A 26727-nucleotide genomic window follows, 5' to 3' on the forward strand; every position below is an offset into this window, starting at 1 on the left:
AATTTGTGCAGAATTCCCCTCCAGAGCAGAATTTGGAGGAAGGCCCAGTCTGTTGAGAGGGCAGCCCATCCCACTCGTGGCCAAGGAGCAACAAGGCCCGTGAGCTGCAATAGATCCCATCTTGCTTGTGGCCAAAGATTGAAAAAGGCACAGCAGTGGGCTGCAAGAGGAGCCCAAGCTGTTCATGGACAAGGATAGAGGAAACCCAGCAGTGGGCTGCGAGCAAAACCCACCCCGTTTGCAGCCGAGGATGGCGGAGGCCTGGTGTGTTTATGTAAGAAAGCGAGTGAGAGAGAGAGACAGAGAGGAATTGTGTGTGCGGGAATGAGAAGGTGTGTGTGTGTGTTTGAGAGAGGAACCTGTGTCAGAGTATGCGTGTAAGTGAGGAGAGGCCTATGTGATGGTGTGTGTGTGCCAGTGACAGGGAGCCTTGTGAGGGGATGTGTGTCAATGAGAGGGAACCTGTGTGAGGATGTGTGAGGGGGGGGGGGGGGGAGATGGAGCCTGGTTGAGGGTGAGTGTGAGCGAGACAGAGGAAGCCTGTGTGAGGGGTTGTATGAGAGAGGGGTCAAACTATGGGAGTGGAGAGCTGGAGGGTGGAGGTAGAGTGGAAGGGCGTTGAGCTTGGAGGGGGAAGATAGTGGGGAGCAGAGGAGTTGGGGGGGGGGGCCTGAGAAAGCATAATGAAAAAGGTCTGGGCAGAGGAGTAGGGAAAGAGGGTGGAAAAGACACTCTTAAAAGTGTACTTCTAGGGGAATTCTGCTCAAAATATTTTAAAAAAACTCTGCATTTAAGTAATAACATTTCTGTATTACATTTTACATTAATTTCTCAAAGACCGTGATGCATACTTTGTTATTCTGACTAATATAAAGTATGCAGAATTTGGCAGAATTCCCCCAGGATTAACATGAGCATGTAATAACCCTTGATAGGTATTTTATAAAACTGGCTGACATGCACGTGTATCTCGCTTATGAAAGTACTTGTATATGTGCTTCCAAGCACCAATTTCCTCAGATCTCTACCAGTTCTCCACACCCTCCATACATAAAAAGAGAAGTATCAAGTTGAAATCCCTTGCAGTACAAACCTCATTCACTGATTTATAACAAACTGCCTGCATAAATGAACAGGTAACGTCAATCAAAGCTGTAAACACTCCCAGCTGGGGCAAAGATTAAATTCAGTCAAGGCCAGTTTCCACAGAAAATCCTTTCTAGGGACAGACACAGTAAATACTTGAGAGATGAGAGCTTCAAGGTTTCCACATCACATAACATCGGTGTATGTAAAAAGAAAAGCGCATGGGTCTTTCACCAGAATCCTGCACCATCTCTTGGCCGTCTTGCCGTCTAAACACCAGGAACACCTTCCTGGCATCTCAGAATACCTTTTGAATCCAGAGGACCTATCCGGATCCTCGGAGAAAGGCCCATATACCAGGCCAACAATAATATGAGCCTGGGTTTTTCACACCATTCTGCGGCTCTACATCCAGCATGCCAGCCCTGAGCAAAGCAGAACTCTTCAAGGCCAGCTACACAACACTTTGTACCCTATCAAATCAGCTTGTGTAAAAGCAAGTGTGTGTTTGATGAAGCATGCGCAAACTCCATTTATTGAATACGAAAAACGTACAGGTACTTAGAAAACCCTGCCCCAGAATGCCCTCTTCCTCCACGCACACGTTCCTGCATGGCAACGACAGTAAGTGCTTCCTCCCGCCCTTCTGAAAATATGCTTTACCGGTCACAAAGGCTGCTTACACGTGCATATGCCCATTTTCCATGCACAACTTCTGCGTAAAGGTTTGAAAACTCACCCTCAAATCTGCACAGCTGGTCTTTCTCTGTCTTGGTTGCCCTAAGGTTCTACTGTATCTTACAATCTCCTCCTCAGAAGAAAAAAGAAAAAAAAAAACAAGCACCACTAGCACAATACGCCTAAGTTTCTGATCCCATTATGGTACCTAAAACGATTTCCCTAAACTTTTCTCTATGAACATGTCAGAAATTGCAGGGAAAACATGAGACCCAGGAAGTGGCATTTTCAAAGAGGGGTACATGAAGAATAATCTGACAGAACAGTGCCCGAATTCAAACACAAGCTGGACACATTTATTCAGGAGAAATAACGGGCGATACAGTTTAGGGAAAGCTATTTTATGTCTGCGAGAAATTAGGCGTGGGCTCTGTGGTCTTGGAGACCTCTGCATCACTTCATGTTTGTGATGCCTTCGGTCAGTTGGGCAAAGGGTGTGTACATCTCTTAGTGCCACCTAGACCCACCTCATACACACTCTACAGCTGGACTAAGCCAGATGAGATTGCCTTCGCACCCCTTATCTCTTTATGTTACTATGTTCAACTGAGTGCCTTTTTGTCTCAAAACAGTGGCTTTAAACCACTTTCCACAACTCACCTATTATTCTTCTTCTTCATCTCAGAACCCAGAATCTCTTTCTACGTCCTTCATTGGTTATCACATCCTACGAACAGGTCCTTTAACCCAGTAAAACATGCAGGAGTGGGGGAAGGGGCTTGGGGAGACAGGCAAAAACCACCATATGACAAAACTGGTCAGCACTGAAGGAGGTCACCTACCTTGTGCATCCATATCCTTCCTTTTCGGATGATGTGTGTCAGTCTGTCCACGCACACACGATGGAGGGGGAGGTAGAAGCTCAGCTCGGCCTGCGGCAGGATGATGGAAAGCCCATACGTGCTTCTGTCGCCATTCCATTTCCCATCGAAGATCAGCGACACTATAATCACCCCTTTTTCAGCCAGCACAAAGAACTTCACGTCGATGGCTCCGCTCTCTGCATTGCGCAGGATTTCGCCGTTCAGTGTGTGGTTGGCGAGGAAAGTTATTTCTCCATCGCTGAGAATCACCTGCTCATTCTTTGGAGCCCAAATGTGCCTTACCCTCGGGCCCAGAATATTATCCCAGTAGGCAAACGTGGCAGCTAGCAACGGCGAATCGCCGCTAACAGAAATTTGGGTCTTGGCCACAGCTGGAGAGGGGGGCGGGCAGAGAGCAGACATGTTTTCTCACATGATGTGGAGCTTTCTGCAGTAACCTACAAACACCAAGCAGAAAGAGATGCCACCGTGAGACAGACTGCAGCATGTGGGGTTTCTCTCTTGGTTAATCATCACCCATTCAGATACCCTCACAAAAGCCAAATAACTCCACATGCAAGAAATTAATTTTTAGACTAGAGGTTACATAGAAACTAAGACTCAAACATGAGCTGCTTATTGAATAAATCAAAACAAGAGGTACTGGATGTCGGAAATAGGCCACCAATAGAAGTAGCAGCAACCAAAACAGTGACATAATGCAAGCGTATTTGTGACAGATAAAGAGTGCGATAATAAGAGCAACAGCAAGGCATGACTGGAGATCACATCGAGTCTGTGATGAAACAGTAAGCAGGGGCAACTGTGTGGGTCATGTGGCTCTGATCACCCAACATTAGTAATTCCTGTCCAAGGACGGAGAAATACTGTGAACTGAAGGAAGTGCGTAACTGAGAGAGCGCACTGAGCTGGGGGGGGGGGGTGTCTTACTGTGTGGAAGTAGGAAGTGGATTCCACAATTCAGAGAAAAAGAGAGGCGGAGCAGGGCAGTACCACCAGAGAGAGGGGTGGAGCTCAATTTCCATATGAGGTAGTAGAATGTGGATTGGACAATACAGAGAGAGAGGCGGAGCTAGAGAGTACAGGAAGAGCAGAGGCAGAGCTCAATTTCCATACAGAGAGAGAGGGGCAGAGCTGGAGAGTACAAGGAGAGAGAAGAGCGGAGCTCTATTTGCAAACTGGCTAAAAAGATGTGAGGCAACTTTCCTCTTTATTACAATTAGATGTAGACAAATGCACATGTACATATAAGGGATACATTTCAAAAGGATTTACATGTTTAAACCCAGGTTATAAAGGCATAAATGCACTTTAAGTGTGTAAGGGGGTTTTGAAAATTGTTACAATATATGTCATTCAACTGACATTAGATTTTACGTGCACAAGTGCAGTTTAAGCATGTAAATGGGCTTTGAGAATTGCTACGACATATGCTGCTTTTACGTGCATTGAATGGTAGCTTGTGAGGGGTAGCTGAAGAACGCTCCGTAAAATAGTAACACTAAATTGTATATACATATACAAAAATATAAAAATGTACTTCATTTTCAAAATGGATTTGCCACAGAGATCAAATATGAAAACAAAGCCCAGTGTGCATGCAAGAACATTAAATTCTGGGTCTGAATATCAGCACATCCCTTTCTCTAGGCCTGTGGTTCCCAACCTGGGATCCGTGAGACCATCCTGGAGGGTCCTTCAGAAAGGATGCACGAAAGTTAAGTTGGGGAGAAAATGAGCGGGCTGCTGCTACCTGTAATTAGCTGAGCTGCTGCCACAGGTCAGGAGGGTAAGAGTGGGGCCTGGCCCCAAAAGCTTCACCCCACCTTGCTGCAGACCAGGAGGAGAGAGGGGTCATTCGCAACCATTAGAAGCCTCAGACTGCACTTCCGCACATTTAGTGGCGGTGGGGGGACAGAAGGTAAACCCCAGGATGTGGAGAAGAGAGGGGCCGATTGCAGCTGTCAGAACCTCTGCAGCCTCTGCTTCACACTGAGGAAAGCAGAGGAAAGCTGGGTTATCACAGCGGTGAGAAATATTTCCCACTACTGACGCGCGCTCTGCCACTGGCCTGATGGAGAGGAGAGCTGCAGAAAAAGCAAGTGAGAATGGCTCAAAAGAAGAAAGGAAGAAATGGGACTGGGGTTAACGGTATAAGGGGAAAATCAACCAATGTAAAGAGTCAAGAGTAGAATGCACAACATACAATGAGAAAGCATTCAACACTGTCAATATTGCTTATGTAAGTTGTTTCAACATGACTGCTTAAAACATCTAAAGGGAAGTAATTTGCTATATGAAACAGCTTTTTATTTGCAAAACAAAAATATATTAGAATAATACACTTGATGGACAAACGTACTATTGTGGACCTATGATGAAATATGACCAGTGTTGAAAAACAGTACCTCCCTGCTTTACCAGTGTAATGATGATCCACATTTAGGGGCAGATTTTCTATCCTGCGCACAAATGTACTTTATTTATTTATGTTATAACATCCGGAGTAGGCGTGCACAAGGGGGTGCACACTTGTGCACCTTGCACGAGCCGAGCCCTAGGGGAGCCCCGATGGCTTACCCCGTTCTCTCAGCTACCCCCCACCTTCCCCTCCCTTCCCCTATCTAACCCACCCTCCAGCCCTACCTAAATCCCCCCTACCTTTGTTTCAGGAGTTACGCCTGCCTCTAGCAGGCATAACTTGCGCGTGCACCGGCCAGCGAGCCATCTCCCTGGCACGGCCTCTGTGCCTGAGGCCTCTGTCCTGCCCCCAGACCGCCCCTTTTTCAAAGCCCCGGGACATAGGCTCAGCACGCGCAGGAGGGTTTTTAAATGGTTATGCGCGTAATCCTTTGATAATCTACCCCTTATTGCACAACTTACATAAGCAATATTGACTAATACTGAATACACTCTCATATGTAGTATAAGGGGAAAGACAGAAGGTGAGAAAGAATGAGACAGGAGTGAAGAAATGAAGGATAAAGAGGGGGACAGGAATCCATGACTGACCTGGATAAGGGGAGTGAGAGTGGATGGCAGATTATCAGGGAAGAGAAGAGGACCTCCAGGAATCCTGGTCAGGGATGGAAAAAGAAAAAGATGAGCACTAGGGATCAAGGAGGAGAGAGGATGAGACAACAGTCAGGTGTGTATATGATGATGTTATACACAAAAATTATTTAGGGAACTCAGACAGGAATGGAGCCCTCTTCCCTTTGAAAAGAAATCTATTTTGCTTTTTCTAAAACCGGAATTATTTTGTGACATTTTCTGTAAGGGTTTGTAACAATCATAAAAGAAAATAATAAAATATAAAATAAGAGCAGGCTAAAAAGGGGGGGGGGGGGGGGGTGTCAATTTTCAGTGAAGGTAAGTTTTAAAACCTTTTATGTGGGTAAATACCTGTTTATCCAAATAAAAAAGCCCTTTTGAAAATAACTATTCTCTGCCACTAAAGGTAAAAGCAGCTGCACTATGAACAGCAGCAGATTTTTATCGGTGGGGGCTGGAGGGAGGAAGGAGGAAGGCCAGACTAGGCGAGGGAAAGTACCTGCAGGCATTTAAATGTTGAAATCTTCGTGCATACTTATGAACTAGTGATTTTCACACGGAATGAGGGTATATAAAACACATAAATAAATACTTTCACGCATGTAGTTTGCACCTACTTCAAAGCAGATGAAAAGTATGCAGGAACAAACATACCGGCTTCTCCCGATCGGCCCAAGGTTTCCAAAGGAAACTCCGTAAGCAGTTTCCCTTTGAAAATTAGACTGCAGGCCTGCAGGTACCACGGATGATCTTCTGTCAGGTCATTCCAAGTTGCCAACCTGGAACCTTTTTGAACTTTCCTTTTCCCCACTGCAGCTGGACTGGAAGGTTGGATGGCCTCAACCTTCAATTATGAGGGCAAGTTTTAAATAGCTTTGGAAATTGCATTCCCTATGTATTCAGTTTAGATGAAAGCTTTATACATTATGAATGATTCTGGAGTACATATTTTTTGTGATTGCATGCAGAAATTAAAGAGAAGTGAGTGGGGGGGTCCGTGAAACTTTTGAAGCTGAAAAGGGAACCCTCTGCTCTAGGCTTTTGTTTTGTTCCAGAGGCCAGTTAAGAGCGGAAAGCAAATTGCAAGGCTTCAGCATGCTTGCCAGTACGGTGAGAAACTGCTGGCCTGACAGAAAGCTGAACTGAAAGTGCCCTGATACAGCAGATGTCATAAGCCACTGCAAGAGCAAGAATACAAAGGCTCATTTCCTTCATTAAGGGCCAGATTTAGTAAGGCTTTTCTCCCATTAGGGACTATGGTAAAATCCCTTACAGGTACATTTTAAAAAGAGATCCAAGATGGCGATGTCCTGAAATCTGGACCGATGGACACCCATGTGGTATTTGGACTTACCAAACCGGGAGGACTTCCGCAGGAGAAGGGCCAGGAGAGCCTGGAAACAGCGGACCCTCTCCAGGACTTTGAAACATCAATGTCCCCGGTACTTAGAACGCCGCCAGAAAATCCCATGGAGATCAGGGAAGGCTCATCGGGAGTCGACTCCGACGCGAACAGATGATGTCACCAGCCCCGGAAGAGCGGGGGCAGAGGTAACAGCAGAAGCCGCGGTGGGAGTCGAAGTTCTCGGAGGCTCTGGGAGGATCTCAGCAGGAGGAGAGAAGCTGACATCGATGGGACTAGCTACCGGGAAACCAGAAGCGGACCAACGAAGAAAAATTATAGCGATGTTATAACACTTGAAACTATTTGGGAGACTCTAGTAGTTCTAAATGAGAATATTTTCCTCCAGCTAAACCCTGTTATAAGTAAAATGGAGGACTTGGATAAACAAGACAAAATGTTACAAGAAGAAAATATTTTAAAAAAAAGAGCGTGTTATGGAGTCGGTACAACAAAATATCGGGAATTTAAAGGATCAGTACTTAAATGTAATAAAGGAAAATCAAACATTGGAGAAAAGATTAGAGAATTTGGAAAACCAAGCACGCGGGAAAACCTTGAGACTGATAAATTTTCCAAGGGTGCCACAAGTCTCAGCTAGAGACATGTGGGTGAAGTATGCACAAGAGATATTGAAATTTACTAATCAGACAATGCCACTGTTAACAAAAATTTATTATGTGCCATCGTTAAAACTAAAAGCAAGTGAGGGACAGGAATTCCACTTACTGTCTCCCATAAATGTTTCGGAGATCTTGGGATCTTCGGATATAAGCTCTGCACAACCTGCAACACTGTTTCCTTCTTGTTGGATTCCGATAGAGATTTAGTGATGAAAATGTATTTTAGAAATATGAAAGAGATGTTTCTTCAGATGAAAGTACAAATTTTCCCCAATGTTGCGAAAAAAACACGGGAAAGAAGGAAACAATTTTTGCTTATGAGGCCTCAGATATTAAATATGGGAGCAAAATTTAAGTTAAAATTCCCATGTAAATGTTACATCAGGTATCAAGAAGTTAATTACATATTTTATACTCCATCTTAATTGTTGAAATTTATATCAGATAGAGTGACTCCTAGTACAGATACAGTTAGTCCAGATGCAGCTTCCCCTCAGTAAACTGAGAAGTTCTATAAATATAAAGTTGTAAGTCCAACTACAATTTCTTAATAGTAAAAATATTATGAAGAAGCTCTCTTGAGTAATTGGATCTCTCTATATATTGAGGACTATATATATACAACCAATTATGAATGTAAGAATATGTGTTGACTATTTTTTGTCATTTATTACTTTGGTTTAAATTATGGAAAATGGTTGTTATATTTTTCAGTCAAGATTATTTGATTGTTAAAAGTAATAATTTCAATAAATAAAAAATGTAAACAAACAAAAAGTCTCTACCATATTACTTTATTCTCTCCTTTCCTCCAGGGTATACATGTTTAAATCTTTAAGTATGTCCCCATACACTATATGGTGAGGAATTTTGACTATTTCAGTAGCAAAAGTATCCTTTTGCAGGTACGGTCTCCAGAACCGTACATTGTACTCCAAATAAGGTCTCACTAGAGACTTATAAAGAGACAATATCATCTTCCCTTTCCTCCAGGCTATTCCTCTGCTCATGCACAAAAGCATCCTTCTGGTTTTTGCTGTCACCTTATCTACCTGTTTAACCAAAGATCATCAGATATGGTCAACCCCCGGATCCCACTCTGTTTTGTGCAAAAAACGTTAGCACTATACTGTACTGCTCCCTTGAGTTTGTGAAACTCAAATGAGTGATCCTACATTTTTAGCATTAAAAATCAGCTACCACACTCTAGGCCATTCCTCAAGCTTCACTAGAGCCCTCCTGTTTTCCACACCTTTCCAATCAGCCCGTCCATGATACTGTTTATGAAAATATTGAACAGAACCAGACTGAAAACCAATCTTTGCAGCACACTACTGGTAAACCCCTTTCTTCAGCATGAAATCCATTACTCTTTGTTGCCTTCCACTCAACCAGTTTCTAACCCATCAGTCGCTTTAAGGTCCATACCACAGGTGCTTAGTTTGTTTTTAAGTAGGGGTGTGCATCAATAAAACATTTGTTTTGTAGTGTTTCTTTTCATTTTTCCCTTTTTTGTTTAACATTTTTTGTTTAGTATACACTATTTTAATTTAGTGCGCACTATTATAATTCAAATAGTGCACATTAAGTCCACTTAGTGCACACTAAACGAAAAAGGCAATGTGAAATACTGTATCAGATCAGGAAAAAGTAATCACAACCTCAAACAGCACAGGAGACAAGCAGAGGATATTCATCTTCTAGTGACCGAAGGCAAGATGTCACAGCAATAGCCTCCAAATTCTATAGGGCCGATTTTAAGCCACATCTCTTTATAATATTAGTGGTCAGGTTCCATCAGCAGAGGGTCACTGAAAATTCTTAGATTCCTTTTTCCAGTCTTTTTTTTTTTAAGTGTCCTTCTGATTATGTAAGCTATGTAACAGTGAGAGCGACAAGTGGACTGGGTGTGACTACTCTCTATCTCTCAGCTCAGATCTCCTCAATTTATTGCTCATCATTGCTTCTTTTCTTTTTTCATACTCAGTCACTGCACAGTGAAAATGGACTACCAGACCCAGGATGTGCTTTTTCTGCTGTCAATCTTATTAATGAACTGACATCTGCTAGCCTTAGTACTACTACCACCGAAAAGCCCAACACCATGCTAAAAATAATTAAAAGCTAACTCCACTAAAAAAAAAAAAAAAAAAGTAAAAAGAGAAAAAAAGATATTAAAACAATAGAAATGTTGTAGAAGCGTGAAAAACTTTCATCTTCAAAGTAAAGTCATTTTTTCTGTTTTTGTGTTATAACAAAATGCAGTCTTCACAGGAGTGTGTATAACTCTTTACCAGTGCCTATATTAACTTGGACCAATCAGCTGTTGGATCCCTGTATTGTGGTTTCTCTACCACAGTGTTGCAAACAATTCTAGCACCACATAAAACTAATATAATGTTAAAACAGTTAGAAGGTCTCAGCAAGAAATTAACACTGGCATCTGATTAGCTCACTTCCCAGCTGTTGTATGAGGAATCTCAACCATCAGTTTTTAGTACTGGAAGATTATGATATGAATAGAATTAGAAAAGCATTAGAATAGCAGGAGAACTACAGAGGAGGCGAGACCACTGCTACAAGGGTAAGAAGACCTAAGAGTTCATCTTTAATTTGGCCCATGAAAGGTGTCGGGGCAAGAGTGTTATCTCAAAATAAGAGTCAGCTCGGAGGAAAATTAGCAAATTTAGAGCCTGATTCATCAAGGTATTTTCCCCTAGACACAGAATGAGAGAAAAGCCTTAGTGAAGCAGGCAGTCATTTACATCTCGCCTCAACTGCCCTCTGGTGATGCTGCTGACTTGCAACTCTTGTAGAAAGGATTTTGTGTGCCAGGTAATGAAGACTGTGGCTGGTGCAAGACGAGCAGGTTTTACCTGGCATTACTGTGTTGAGTCCAGCAAGGTTCACAAAGAAATATCCCCATGACTGTGCTACTGGTGTGCAGCTAAAAACCCACCAAACATTTAAAACACCGCTCCCCCACCCCCTCAAAAAAAGGGAGGCACTGGACAGTGCGGCGAACTATGAAGTGCCCTCTGCCCTTGGCAAGGGTGGAGGTGAGTTTAGAGATTTATCAAAGTTTTGCTCCAGCACAAAAACTGCCCCAATTTTGCAAAGGTGTTTTGCTCCCCTACCCCCGGGATATTTTCCTCGATAAATATAAACCAATTTATTTATTTTTTTTAAGCGGAAGAAAATGCTCACTTACTACTGCGCTCGGGCCCCCTTTCCCGGTCCGCTTTTAGGGTGCTCGGCGCTTCTCTCATCCGCCCCCTTGCCTTTATTTGTGTTGACACCGCTTCCGTCCCACCCTCCCTCCCTCAGGCCGGCGAGACCTCCTGCTCCTCCCCCGCTGCTGACAGAGACTCACGGCCTTTCTCTTTCCTCACCGTGCCGGCTCCGCACGGCGCTGCAGGTAAGTTTGGGCCTAGGCGGCGCCGGTAGTTCCTCTCTCTCAGTCCTGAGGATGCCGCAAAGGGGAAGGTGAGGAACAGAGTCGGTGTCACCACGGCGCGAGAACAACAAGGAACTACGGCAACTGCTCGGGCTCAAAATTAGTCCGATCGCCGCTGAGCGAGGAAGAGAGTGGAATGGAGGTGTCTCCGTGTTAAAACCTTTCCCAGGATGTCCATTTCTAGCCCTTACACTAGGTTTTCTGCCACACAGACACATAACCTCAACTTGATCACTAATGCCAAAGTAAAGACTTCAGTTCATTAAGAACATAAGAAAATGCCATACTGGGTCAGACCAAGGGTCCATCAAGCCCAGCATCCTGTTTCCAACAGTGGCCAATCCAGGCCATAAGAACCTGGCAAGTACCCAAAAACTAAGTCTATTCCATGTAACCATTGCTAATGGCAGTGGCTATTCTCTAAGTGAACTTAATAGCAGGTAATGGACTTCTCCTCCAAGAACTTATCCAATCCTTTTTTAAACACATTGCTTTTTTAAACACATTGCTAGGTCTTGTCCAGTCACACATCTCGTATGTTAGCGTTCACAATACAATGAATGCAAATAGGTATATTTTTTAAAGAATCTATGGGATGCCCGAAGGTTTAATAAAGTGGCTATTGGCAACAGGGATGACTAAGCGTCTGGTTTCGTTATAGAAGATAGTCGTTTTGTATTTTTTAATTAACAAATTGGCCTAAATAAATAACTGCTTTATGGAGCAACTGATACATGAACCGACAATAGGGGGAGCTCTTTTAGATCTAATCTTTAGTGGAACACATGGTTTGGTGTTAGATGTAATAATCCGGTGATACAGTAAAGGGCGCTCAGGCAAGAGCACTGTTAGCTGCGCGTTTTCGAAGCGCTATTTTTACCTCTTACACAGTAAGGGGTAATAGCGCATGGAAAACACGCGGCCAACCCCCCGAAACTAATAGCACCAGCAATATGCAAATGCATGTTGATGAGCCTATTAGTTAGTCCCATGCGATACAGAAAGTAATTTTACTTTCAGAAATTAACGCCTGCCATACCAAAGGCAGGCGTTAATTTCAGCCAGCACCGGGAAGTCGGAAGCCCCAAAGATAAAAAAAAAAAAATTCTTAAAAAAAAAAAATCTGCCCGCAGGTTAGAAGACAGACGCTCAATTTTGCCAGCATCTGTTTTCCGAACCCGTGGCTGTCAGCGGGTTCAACAACCGACGCCGGTAAAATTAAGCGTCGGCTGTCAAACCCGCTGACAGCCGCCGCTTCTGCCAATTAGGAGGCACTAGGGACGTGCTAGTTTCCCTAGCGCTTCCTTTTTACCGCAGGCCCTCATTAGCATATTGTTGCTTCCTGAATCGCACGCCCAGGAGAATGGCCTGGGCGCGCGTCAGGAGAGCGAGTGCTTGCTGGCTCTCCGCGTTTTTCTGTATCGGCCCGAATGTTGGGCCACTTCTCAATAGTGATCATAATATGATCATATCTGTCTTGATAAATGGATGGAGGACAGAAAGAAATCTATTGCGACAGCATTTAATTTTCAAAAGGAAAATTATGAGAAAAATGTTTAGGAAAAAACGAAAGAAGCAACTGCAAAGGTTAAGGCATGGACAATGTGCAAGAATACCATTTTGAAAACCCAGAACAGATGTATTCCACTCATTAAGAATCCAAGAATATGAATGCTGATATTGTAAACCGTTGTGATCTTCTTTTGGAACCACGGTATATAAAATGTCTAAATAAATAAATACATTTTAAAGAGTGGAAGGAAGGCCAAACAACTGCTAACATGAGGTGAGAGAGGCTATTATAGCTAAAAAAAAAATCTTTCAAAAAATGGAATAGCGATCCAAATGAAGAAAATAGGAAGCAACATAAGCACTGGCAAACTAGAGGCAAAGCATTGATAAGAAAGGCCCATAGGCAGAGAACTAAGGATGGGGAGGGGGAAGGGATTTCACAGTCAGAAATCAGAGAGCAGCAGGGGGAGTTCCAGTGTTTGGGTGCCTTCTGAATTTGGCACCTTAAGCATTTGCCTATGTTGCCTATGCCTAAATCTGTCGCTCTAGATTTATTTATTTATAAGCATTTGCTATTCCACCTTTTCCAAGTTAGTTTCAAAGTAGATTAGAACACATGTTTTTCCATACTGGGTCAGACCAAAGGTCCATCAAGGCCAGCATCCTATTTCCAAAGTAGCCAATCCAAGTCACAAGTTCCTGGTAGGATCCCAGTATGTAGATAGATTCTATGCTGCTTATCTCAGGGATAAGCAGTGGATTTCCCCAAGTCCACCTTAATGATTGTTTATAGAGGTTTTTATTTTCCAGGAACTTGTCCAAACCTTTTCTATACCCAACTATACTAACATCCTCTGTCAAGAAATTCCGGAGTTTATTTCTGCATTGAGTAAACAAATATTTTCTCCTATTTGTCTTAAACATATTACCTAGTGCCTTTATTGCATGTCTCCTAGTCCTTTTTGAAAGATTAAAGAACCGATTCGCGTTTACCTTCAGCATCGAGGGGTTGTGGGTCAGGAGTCTTCTGAGAAAACTTAGAGAGAATACATGGTTTCAGGAGTGAAACGTGGAAAGCATTCTGTATTTTCATTAAGGGTGGCAACCTCAAGCTGTAAGTCAAAGGTCCCAAACGCCGGAGGACGGTGAAGGGTCCAATGTAATCGCGAAGCAAATTGAACAGAAGGTAGCTTGAGCCGGATATATTTGGTACTGAGCCATACCTTATCTCCTGGCTTAAACTGAGGAGCCGCTTGATGATGAGAATCATAGAATCTTTTTGCTTGTTGTCCAGCATTATGTAGAAGCTCCTTGGTCTGAGTCCAGAGTTGGTGAATCTTGTCAGCAGTGGCTTGGGCAGCTGGAGATGTACCAGTCAATGGTATGGGAAGTGGTGGAAGTGGCTGACGGCCATACACAATATGAAATGGCGAGGATCCTGTGGCGGATGCCAGGTGCAAATTCAAGGCGAACTCAGCCCAGGGTAGTAAATCTGCCCAATCATTTTGCCTAGAGTTGACATAGGCGTGGATGAATTGCTTAAAAGTTCTGTTCATTCTCTCTATTTGTCCATTAAATTGGGGGTGGTATGCAGATGTCAAATCCAGAGAAATATCGAACTTTTGACACAGTGCCCTCCAGAACTTGGCGGTGAACAGGACTCCTCTGTCCGATACAATATGTTTCGGCATCCCATGAAAGTGAAAAATATGCCACACAAAGAGCTTGGCTAACTCTGGGGCAGATGGCACTCCCAGTAGAGCAACAAAGTGTGCCATTTTTGAGAACCAGTCCACGGTAACCCATATCGTATTATTGCCACTAGAAGGAGGTAGATCAACCACAAAGTCAGTTGCAATATGCGTCCAGTATTAATCAGTTATGGGCAAAGGTTGGAGCAGACCCCAGGGGTGACCGGCAGGATTCTTTTGCCTGGCGCAGGGGGTGCAGGATTCTACGTATGCTTGTATGTCTTTTCTCATAGACAGCCACCAGTAGTATCACTGTAGGGCAGCAAGGGTACATGCTTGTCCTGCATGGCCTGCTAACTTAGAGTCATGAGCCCAATTCAACAGCTTCTTCCTTAGAGACAGTGGAACCACCATTTTACCTGCAGGAACCGAATGGGTAGCGGCCAGCATTAACTTCTCAGGGTCAATGATGTGACGTGGTTCGTCTGGGACATCATCAGGAGTGAAGGACCGGGAGAGAGCATCTGCCCGAACATTCTTCTCAGGACGATATTTGAGCAGGAAGTTGAACCTGTTAAAAAACAGTGACTATCTAGCTTGGCGATGATTGAGCCTCTGAGCATGTCTAAGATATTCCAGGTTTTTGTGGTCAGTGAACACGGTTATCTGATGCTGGGCACCTTCTAACCAGGGACGCCACTCTTTAAACACTAGCTTGATGGCAAGTAGTTCCTTATCGCCGATTCCGTAATTCCTCTGGTGTGAAGCATCTCGAGAAGAATGAGCAGGGATGTAGAACGAGTGTATCGCTGTGCTGGTTAAGTACGGCCACAACGCCGATGTCTGAGGCATCCACATCGATGATGAATGGCTTGTGAGGATCAGGGTGGTATAAACAGAGTTTCTGGGGTTTCTGGAGGAAGGCCCTTTTGAGCAGTTGGAAGGCAGAGATGGCCTCTGGAGACCAGTTTGAATGGTTAGCCCCCTCTTTTGTCATAATGGTGAGGGGAGCAGTCAAGGTAGAGTAGTCCTTGATAAAGGAGTGATAATAATTTGTAAAGCCAAGAAAGCAGCGTAGAGCATTGATACCGGTGGGTTGAGGCCAGTCTTGTATGCTTCTCCTCTTCTGGGGATCCATCTGAAATCCCTTACTGGACACGATGTACCCAAGGAATGGAACAGACTCTTGATGAAAGGCACACTTTTCGAGCTTAGCATACAGGCGGTTATCCCGAAGCCGCTGTAAAACAGTAATGACATCAGTTTGATGGGTTTGCACATCACGGGAAAAAATGAGGATGTCATCTAGGTAAACGACCACAAAATGCCATGCAAAATGTCATGCAAAATGTCATTCATCATATTTTGAAATACGTCCAGGGCATTACAGAGGCCAAAAGGCATTACTAAATATTCGAAGTGGCCATCGTGAGTATTAAAAGCCGTTTTCCACTCATCACCATGTTATGAACAAGATTGTAGGCGCCTTTTAGATCCAATTTTGTGAAAATCCTCGCCCCCTGGAGCCTATCAAATAATTCTGAAATTAACGGTAAGGGATACCGGTCTTTGATCGTGATCTCTTTCAGACCTCTGTAGTCAATGCAAGGGTGAAGGGATCCATCCTTCTTGCTGACGAAAAAGAATCTGGCTCCTGCCGGAGATTTGGAGGGTCTAATAAACCCTTTCTGCAGATTTTCCTGGATATAAGCCTACATGGCCTCAGTTTCAACTAGAGAGAGTGGATACACTTTTCCTCTGGGTGGCTCGGAATTGGGCTTTAAATTGATTGCACAGTCAAAGGGTCTGTGCGGTGGAAGCACATCTCAGCTTGCTTTGAGAATACATCTTGAAAGGAAGCGTACTGTGATGGTAAACCAGGAAGAGCGGACATAATAGCCAAACATGGCAGTGGAGTTATTTTTTTTAGACATCTGTTATGGCATTCAGGGCCCCATTGAGATAGCTCCATGGATGACCAGTTAAATTTCCCTTCCACCCCCACCATTAAAGGTGGGGTTGGATGGGAAATAGAATCAAAAGGTTACTAAGAGCCAAGAGTAACAGATAAGTATGAAAAAAAAAGTGTGAAGCTTGCTGGGCAGACTGGATGGACCCTTTGGTCTTCTTCTGCAGTCATTTCTATGTTTCTATGCTCTTGTAGCCAGGGTATGCCAAGCACTATAGGGTAGATGGCCTTTTCGAGAACCAGGAACGTGATGGTCTCTGTATGCAAGGATCCCATGCGGAGGCAGACAGGCTGTGTGCTGATCATAACTTTTCCAGGCAAGGGCTCACCGTGAATGGATGAGAGGAAGAGCGGTGTGGGTACTGGCTCAGTAGGAAGTCATAGGTGTTCAACTAATCTTTTGAGAATAAAGTTACCCCCTGCACCTAAGTCGACCAGGTCTTGAGTGGCGAATTCGAGAGGCCTAGAGATGATGGAAACAGGAAGAGTCAGTAGAGGAGAAGGAGCAGTTAGACCTAGGAAGAGTCCTCCAGGGGATCCTAGGTCTGCATGTTTCCCAGACAGATAGGGCAGGTTTGAACTGCACGGCCGGTCTTCCCGCAATACATGCACAGGCCCATCTTTTTATGAAAGCGCCTCTCTTTGGCTGTCAGATGACTACAGCCTAATTGCATAGGTTCATCTTCTTCTTCAGGGCTAGGTGCAGCCTGGACCGTAGTGGGCGGCAGATTCAGTGAACGGATACCACTGGATACATGTTTCTTCAGAGGTTTTACCTCAGTTGATCATTCACGTATTCGGTGGTCAATTCGCCCAGCAAGGTCCATCAGTGAGCTTAGAGTGTCAGGTAACTCCCGGGTGGCAAGTTCATCTTTTATGTGGGAATTGAGTCCTCATAGAAATATAGCTCTTAGGCAACCTGAATCCCATAGGAGTTCGGAAGACAGGGTCTTGAATTCAATCACATAATCTGGGAGTGGTTTGGTTCCCTGCTGTAGATCCAGGAGTGCTGAACCGGCAATAGACTGGTGAGCGGGGTCATCAAAAACTGACTTAAAGAGAGCCAGAAACCCAGGCAAGTCATTTAGGATTGGGTCATTGCACTCCCAAAGGGGTAAAGCCAAGCCAGGACTTTCCCATCCAACAGGGACAAAATGTAAGTAATCTTGGTAGGAAAGTAAGTTGGTTGTAGAGCAAAATGCATACAGCATTGATTGAGGAAGCACCTACACAACACGGAGTCTCCGGTGAAATGCATGGGGACTGGTAGAGGAACTGTAGTTCGCCCGGTAATCACCGGGGTTGATGCATTCTCGCTAGAAGTAGAAGAATCCTTCAGTCTGGAATTCAGCTGGTTAAAAGCTAGTTAAAGCCAATGTGTCGAGAGACCTCTCTTGCTCGGTGATCTGTTGGGCCAGACCAGGAATGGCCTGCAAGGCTGAGAGCTGAGCCGGGTCCATGGAGTTAGCATTCTGTTACGTTCAGTGTGTCTTGAACTAGTAGTGGGCCCTTGGGTCTTGGTGAGTGAAGACTCCGCCCACAGGGAGGAGCCCTGTGGGCCCTTACCACAACAGGCAAGGTCTCAGCAGTGATGGACAACAGAGGAAACAACTTTATTATACAGCCAATGGTGATCCGAGGAGCGGATCAATAGAATCAGTCCCGAGAGAGTGACCTGCAGCTGGTCGGTCTGAGTAGTAATCCTCAGCGTGGAGTAGTCCGGTGAATACCTTCTCTAGGCGTAGCTTGTGCTGGCAACTCCAGTAGTGGTCCACAGCGCGGGGTAGGCTGGAAGCCGATGAGAAGTTGCACAAGACAAGAGGGATCCGGTAGTGGCCCGCAAGCGGAGTAACCCGAGGATCTGAGCCACAAAGGTAGAAGAGCAGGTTCTACACTCACGCCAGTACTGTAGAAGTAGATGGAGGATCAGGCACTGAGGAGGTCCGAACAAGAACAGTAAGGGTCGTCTGGGGACGATGCAGGAACTCACTAGAACAGAGAAACAGAAAGTAATGGTTCTCCAATAGCGGATAGCCCTGAGTGCGGCAAGACCCCCGAGGAGCGGGTACCTAGGTCACCTAGTAGAATAGCGAGACGGAGTCCCAGTGTGGCAGAAATAGCAGGACAGGAATCCTTGCTAACTTGTCTTGCAAGAAGTCAGCTGAGTTTAAGTATGGTAGGCGGATGACATCATGCGGAGGGGACACCCCTGAGATTCCCGCCATGACACGTTTAAGAAGGGGCAGGCGCACGCGCGTGCCTTAGTAACCCTGGATGTAAGATGGCTGCTGGGAGCGCCCACGCTGTCCCGGGCACGCCATGAGGGTCGGTGTGTGGAAGCGGATGCCGCCATTCTGCCCAGACTTGGAGCTGTATAGAGAAAGGAGGTGAGCAGCAAAGGTTGCAGCTGCCTGCGACCGTCAGGCGCAACACAATCCAAGGTGAGGAGATATTTAACAGAGTGTGTTTTGTTACAGCAAGTTTATATCGTATTTGATCAGTGACAGGTAACCAGTGCAGCCATTGGAGTATAGGAGTGATATGGTGACTGTTACGATCCCGGGTCGGCCCCGGGTCCGCCGCTTACCTCAGCCCCGAGCCCGGACCGTGCGCACCTCTCTTTGGGCCGTACAGGCCTCCAACGCGGCTCCCCCGCCTCGCAGCAGCAGCCGGCGTTCTCCCGCGGCTGGCCCCACCCCCTAGGCGCGCGCGCGCGCGCTAGGGCCCGAGATTTAAAGGGACCAGCGCGGGAGAGTTCCCAGCTTCCTCCAGATGATGTCAGATGTCCTGGGGCTATTTAGCCCGGCTGCCAGGACTGATCCTCGCCTTGCAACGAGGTTCCTCAGGGCTCCCTGCTTTCCTGTTGCTGCGTTCCTGCCTTGGACTGCTTCCTGCTTCGGACTACTTCCTGCTGACCCGGTTTTGCTTCCTGACTCCTCTTCTGCCTCATCCTCTGGCTTCGACGTCGTCCTCTGACCTTCGGCTTGACCTGTGCCCGTCCACGACTCCGTGCTTGCCTTCTCCCTGGTTCTGGTTGCCTTCCGTCTCCTGGTTCTGACTCGGTCCGCTTCACGACTCCGCCTTGCCTCTCCCTTGGATTACGACTCGCTTGGACCACGGGACTCTGCCTCGGATCTCCGCTGTTCTTCAGTTCCTGCTCGGCTGGCCCCGAAGACTCTCCTAAGTCCCAGCGGCCGGGCCTCTACGGGCGCCTCCCGGGGGGGCTCCAGCTTCCAGGGCGAATCTCCAAAAGTCCCAGCGGCCGGACTCCTACAAGCTCCTCTCGGGGGAGTACCGGCTTCCAGGGCGAAGATCTCCGAACTACCGGGCCAACGCCGTCTTCTCTCCATTCCTCTTCTGAGTCCTTGGTCGCATAGGGCTCCTCCGTGGTTCCTTATCCCTCCGTCCACGAGTCCGTTTAGCCGCCTTCCGGTCGGGACATCTGCTGCGAACCTTCACAGCGTTCCTTCCTTGGTCCTGACCGGCCCAAGGGTCCACGAAGCTAACAGTGACGTAATGGAATATTGGTTAATAGGCAAGCGGCAGAGTTTTGTATTTTTTGGAAAGACTGAATGGTGTAAGCAGGAAGACCCATAAATAGAGAATTATAATAATCAACCCCAGAGAAAAGATTGAAGCACCATGCAAAAATCAGAAATATCAAGCAGAGGTTTCAGATGTCAAAGTAATCAAAGTTTGAAGAATGAAATTTAGGTTGGAGTCCTTATATGACTATTTATGGAGAAAGAAGGGTCCATAATAATTCCAAGATTGTGAACTGTATTGGAAATGAGAATTTCTTGATTCATAAAGCAGATCTTGCCTGGAATATTTGACAAGGGGAATCATGAAAATATCATGATTTCTATTTTATTAACATTATGTTCCCATATCTGGATGACTGGCTAATATTGGCATCTTTTCAAGAAAGTGTATTCCAAGCCCTACACCCCACAATCCAGCTACTACAGAATCTCAGATTCTTAATCAACTTTGAAAAGTCTATCTTGGTTCTGATAAAATAAATCCAATTCATCAGAGCATGAATAGATTAATTGCAAGAGAGAATATTCCTGCCCGCCAACATAGTGCGGACTGTATGTTTCTTGGTTTGAAACCTTCTTTCAGATTCTGCCTCTTTAGCCCGCCAACTGTTGGTTGTCCTGGGCTATATGGCAGTGGCAATACACATTGTCTCACTGACCCAACTGCACATCCATTGTCTACCTTGGGGCTTAAGCAGCCAGTGGAAATAGCTCATGCAATCATTGGGGCAGGAGCCCCTCTGTGCCACCTTGGGGCCCTCTCAATTTCAGGCCAGGAGCCCCCGCAGTGAATCTTAGGGGTAAGAGCCCCCCTTCCAGGAGCGAATCTTCGGGGCAGGAGCCCCTCCCCAGGGAGAGATGAGAAGCCGTCCTGCGATCCGACATCAGCACGCTTGCACAGACGTCATCCAGCCGCAACTGGAGAGCCCTTTAAACGTGGGCTCTCTGCTGCGGCGGTGTGCGCTGGGCGTCGTGCGCACAAAGGAGCGCGACCAAAGGGGCATACCCCTTCTTGCGCCCCTCTCGTGCACCTCTTTACAACTTTGTTGCAATCTCCCAAGGAAAGGTCACAAATACAATTTTCATAGCAAAAAGAAAAGGCAAGTGCACAAACACCAGAAAACTTCCAACTCGAGTCACACAGAAAAAAATCAAAGCAACAATGACCCTCAAAAGGAAAAAAACACCGAAAAACAACAGAAAGTAACACAAAAAAAGAAAGAACCAAAGAAAGACTTGAATTACCAACAAGAAAACATCACCCGAATCAACACTAAGACCTACAGCAGCTACATAGCACTATCATTCCTTTTATTCAATGTACAATCCATAGTAAAGAAAATACCAGTCATATCTGACCTACTCGACGATCATAAACCAGATTTCATAGCTATAATGGAAACATGGATAAAAAAACCGACACAGTCTTAATCAACCAAATAAATAACCCCAACTACTGAACGTTCTCAATCCCCCGACCAAAAAAGAAAGGAGGAGGTCTAATACTAATCATAAAAAAAAAACCTACAGATGAAACTACTCCAAACAAACATCAACCTACAATTGGAAATTGCATTATTCGAATCACCACAACTACAGATATGCCTAGTATACTGTCCCCCCCCAATTCACAGGATCGGAACTGCTCACCAATAATAGAATTCTTCTTATCCAAGATTACTATCAACAAACCCATCATCATCTTAGGAGACTTTAACATACACGCTGACACAATTCCCCACTCCCCCACATGCAAAATGATAATAGACGCACTATCAACACTTGGTCTTAATCAAATCATCAAAGGCCCAATGCACAAAGCAGGGCACACACTAGACCTCGTCTTCATCAACACTGACATATGGACTAATTACAACACAAATACCACTAATATACCATGGTCAGACCACTCGCTAATATACACCAGCCTGTCTTCCAACTATATAGTTACTTCAGAAAAAAACCCACCTAAATCTTTGTCCTACAGACCACACTTTAACATAGAGACGCTTCAAGATAATCTACAAACAGAACTAACAAACCTAGACCTATCTAATGCAGAAAACACACCTCATCCTGGCTCAACATTACTAAAATAAAAGCAGATAAGATAAATCCCATGATAAAGAAAACAATAAGAAACCCTAAACACCAGAACCAATGGTACAACGAAAACATCAGATCAGCCAAATGCGAACTCAGAAAAAAAGAAAAAACCTGGAGGAACAACAAAACATCTATACAACTGAACACATACCGAGCACACTTAGCATACTACAAAAAAATTATCCATGATGTGTTGTGTCCATCGGTGCCCGACGCCCTCTCTCTGCCCTCCTTACCTCTGTGGCGCCTCCCTCTCCGTCCACGGGAAGGTTGGCTGCCGCGGTGTCCATTTGCTGAGGACCCTCCGGCATTCCTGGACCAGCTCGATGCTGCAACTGCCATGTTTCCTGGAGGCCTAGGGGCACGCACGCAGCGCGGCCCCGATTGAAATACCGACATTGGTGCGGACCTCGGGGGCGTCCCCCGAAGATGACGTCACCCGCGACGGATATTTAAGGTCTCAGAATTTGCTAACACATCGAATTAGCAAGGATTGACAACGGACTTGCTTTGTCTGTCTAAGCTATTCTGCCTCCTTGGACTTACCAGAGGTACCCGCTCCTCGGGGGCCTCGCTCTCTCCTTGTTTTTTCAGGTGACAGTCTGGAACTGGTACTCGCTCCTCGAGGGCCCTCATCCCAGACTTGCTTCGTATTCTCTTCTGCCTGAAGTCTTCACTACCAACTATATCAGCTACATCAGTGAGTTACCATCGTTCTCTCTGAGCTTTCCCTGGAACCAGGTACTCGCTCCTCAAGGGCCTATACTTTCCATCTCCTGGGCTTCATTGGGACATTGTATGAGTGTTACCATCTGCATACCCTGCTTACCCACTATATCTCAGTCACTCTTCAGCTCAGCCTACAGGGATCGCTGTTCCAGTATCTGAGGGACTACAGCCCAGCCGGGCTTACCAGCTCACTACTGCCATCTCTGGTGGTTCAGTATACTGTCTAATAAAAGAACTAGTGTGTGTTTGTCTCCTAACTTTGAGCCTGACCGGTGATCCCTCTCAGAATCATCCCCCGGGGGTGTGGTCATCTGCCACCGGTCCAAGGATCCACCCTCAACTCTCATATATAACTACAGATCTCGAACAGAGTGCTATCTGATTGCTCCTCCCATCAGGCATCAGATCAATAACAGATTGCTAACTCCAGCAACTTGTAGCTTCAGATCTATAACATAATGCAAAAAAAGAATTCTACACAAAAAAAAAAAACCGAATTCCAACATAACCCAAGAATGTTATTCAATATCGTACATGGCCTAACCAAATCCACCAATGAACAGAAAACACCAAACTCCAAACTATCAAGCAATGACCTTGCAGACTTCTTTAATGAAAAAATAAAAAAACCTCATAAACAACAACCTCAACAACAACACGCAAGACCCAAAAATACTATTCAATCAAACATCAAGCTGGCTCAATTTTGACCCAGCATCATCAATGGAAGTCCAAATCATCATCAAAAAAATGAACCCAGCCAAGCACCCCATCGACAGCATACCCATACAGACGATCAAAACAATTGAACCATCAATAACCAAAACATTAACAGATATTGTGAACCTATCACTCACAGAAGGAATCTACCCCGACTGCCTAAAATCAGCAATTATCAAACCCATCCTAAAAAAGACCAACCTTGATCCTGAAAACCCGCTAAACTACCGTCCAATATCAAATTTACCATTCATTGCCAAAATCATTGAAAAAATCGTCCAATCACAACTCAGTGACCACCTAGAAAGGAACAACATCCTACATCCCATGCAATTCAGCTTCAGGAAAGAGCTAAACACCGAATCCTTACTCCTATCATTAAATTACATCATCCTCAAAGGTTTCGATAATGGACACAGCTACATTCCAATCCTACTAGACTTGTCAGCAGCCTTCGACACAGTTAACCATTCAATACTGATTGACCGCCTCGCCGAAATCAGACTAAAGGAAAAAACACTGCAATGGTTCTCATCATATCTATCACAAAGGACATACCAGGTATCAATCAACAACACCCTATCAAAGAAAATAAACCTTGACACAGGAGTTCCACAAGGATCCGCACTATCTGCGATGCTATTCAACATTTATCTTCTCCTGATATGCCATTTCCTCGCAAACCTTAAACTAAATCACTTCATATATGCTGATGACATCCAAATACTTATCCCAATGCACAACTCTCTAGAAGACACCTACAAGAAAACAGCCAACTACCTCACAAAAATAAAGCAATTGCTAAATAACATGAGACTCATCCTAACCATTGATAAGACCGAAATAATCATGATGGTTAGAAAAAACAATCCTACACACATGCCACCTCTCAACATATTGAATCATAACACAGCAATCTCCCCTGTTACCCACGCACGCAACCTTGGAGTCATAATTGACAAGGAACTATCCTTCAAGAACCACATCTCTGCAAAAATCAGAGACAGATATCACAAACTCCTAACACTATGACACTTAAAACCATTCCTGTCGCACAATGATTTCAGATCAGTACTCATTTTTTCCAACCTGGATTACTGCAACTCTCTGTTATTCAACTTACCTCTCACCACCATCTGACCTCTACAAATCCTGCAAAATACAGTTGCCAGAATTCTCACAGGAACAAGAAAATTCGATCATATTACTCCAACCCTCATTTCACTACACTGGCTGCCAATAAAATACAGGATTGACTACAAAATACTATCCATAATTCACAAAATAATATATGAAAAACAAACAAATTGGCTCAGTGCATCCATAAAACTCTACTCACCAAATAGAAATCTACAATCAGCAAACAAAGGCCTACTAAAAATCCCACCAACCTGTCACAAACTTACCACAACTCGGAAGAGAGCTATATCCCTAGGAAGCCCTGAACTTTGGAACTCCCTCCCAACGGAACTGAGAACACAACAACATTTAAAAACATTCAAAAAAGAGCTAAAAACCTGGATTTTTACAAAAGCCTACCAAAACTCCTAATGACACTATGCTAAAACGACTGTACCAGAATATACCAGCCAATACCTGAATGACTCATTGAAATAATATATACTAGAATGACAATTAAGCCATTACCTGAATGACTCGTTGAAATAATATATACTAGAATGACAATTAAGCCATGTTAGCAAATGTATGATTGTAGAAATCAGTCCTTTGTAAACTGTTGTGATGGTGAAACCGAACGACAGTATATAAAATGTGATAAATAATTAAATAAATAAATTGAGCACAGTAATTCACATTTCTCAGGAGATGAAACTGGACTCCGCTGGTGGCATCTTCCTCTCATTCTTTGGGTTGGAGTCCCCCCTTCGATCTTTTCCTTATCAAGTCACCTTGACAATGGATGCCTCTACCAAGGGATGGGGACATATACACAATCTTTTTGGACACAGGGCATCTGGTCAAGGAACTTCATCTTCAGATCAATTTTCTCAAGCTAAAAGCAATCAAGAATACGCTCCAAGCATTCCCACATCTCCTGCAAGGAAAGAGCATCTTGCTTCAAACCGACACCCAGGTTGCCATATTGTACATGAACAAACAGGGTGGCATGGGTTCTTGGCAGCTCTAATAAGAGAAAATGGAAATCTGGCAATGAGCAATCAACAATCAGCTGACCCTTCAAGCCACCTACTTACCTGGAATATCCAATACATTGGCAGACTGACTCAGCAGAGTGTTTTGACTTCTTGAATGGTCTCTCAGACAATCCATGGCCAACAAATTATTCGAGTTGTGGGGCCAGCCATCGATTGACCTGTTTGCGACAGAGCAAAACCGGAAACTCAACAAATTTTGCTCCATGTGTGCATGTGATCTCAGATTAGCTCAAGAAACTTTTCTTTTGGATTGGGGAACAAGTCTCATGTACACTTTTCTACCACTACCTCTTATGATGCTCATAGCTCTATCATGGCCCAGGCAAATCTGTTCGACTTTCAGTATATCAACTATTCCACCTCAATTCAGATACTCGCCTGCTCACTCAGAAAAACTGCAGCTTACTTCATCTGAATCTAATGTACCTCAGCCTCACACACAGTGTGGATGTTGACTGCACGATAATAGCTGCCCTTTCATTATCCAAATTGATGGAATATATCATACTTTCAGCCTGTAAACATTCCACTAAGTGGAATTATTCTTATAAATGGAAGCAATATTCTGCTTGGTGTTCTCAGAATGCCTTTGATCCATTCTATTGCAAACCCAAGTACCTCTTATCATATTTGCATCTCTTATCGAATTCCAGACAGACTACATCTTCAGTAAGAGTGTTTCTCAGTGCCATGGCAGCCTATCATACATTTATAAATGATAGATCCATCTCACAACATTCTCTTGTAATAAAACGTATTAAAAGATTGTGGCACTTGAAGGCTCAGGTGGGTGAACCATCAATGCCATGGGATCTCAACATAATGCTTGCCCAGTTGATAAAAGTTGCCTTTTGAAATGTTGGACACCATCATTGAAATACCTCACATGGAACATAATCTTCCTAGTTACTGTAACCTCAGCGTTTGGAGTAGGTGAGCTACAATCTCTAGTACATTACTCGCTGTACATGAGGTTTTTCCACAATAAAATGATCCTTCGTATACATCTAAAATTCCTACTAATGGAGGTTGCCACTTTCCATATCAATCAGTCCATTGTGCTGCCAACTTTCTTCCCACATGCTCATGTTAGA

At 44.6% G+C, this 26727-nt stretch overlaps 1 protein-coding gene across 8 annotated transcripts in view; it reads right to left on the reverse strand.

Moving 5' to 3' along the window:
* Nucleotides 1-11269, reverse strand: part of C9orf72 (C9orf72-SMCR8 complex subunit) — a 144698-nt gene extending 133429 nt beyond the window's left edge. For 2 of the 8 annotated variants that reach the window (XR_003857462.1, XM_029606525.1), the window contains exons 1-2: nucleotides 11101-11255; nucleotides 2607-3085 (exon numbers count right to left, since the gene is read on the reverse strand). Coding sequence is in view for 7 of the 8 variants with exons in the window: in XM_029606525.1 (XP_029462385.1) it covers nucleotides 2607-3050 (444 nt within the window). In the remaining variant the exon portion in view is untranslated. Of the gene's footprint in view, nucleotides 1-2606; nucleotides 3086-6356; nucleotides 6600-7833; nucleotides 7973-10603; nucleotides 10673-10934; nucleotides 11047-11100 lie in introns of those variants that run through there. The other 6 variants (XM_029606551.1, XM_029606542.1, XM_029606534.1 and 3 more) reach the window with 6 other exon arrangements.
* Between the last annotated feature and the right edge of the window lie 15458 nt (nucleotides 11270-26727).

This window comes from Rhinatrema bivittatum, chromosome 1, assembly GCF_901001135.1.
Source record: "Rhinatrema bivittatum chromosome 1, aRhiBiv1.1, whole genome shotgun sequence".
Taxonomy (NCBI): domain Eukaryota; kingdom Metazoa; phylum Chordata; class Amphibia; order Gymnophiona; family Rhinatrematidae; genus Rhinatrema; species Rhinatrema bivittatum.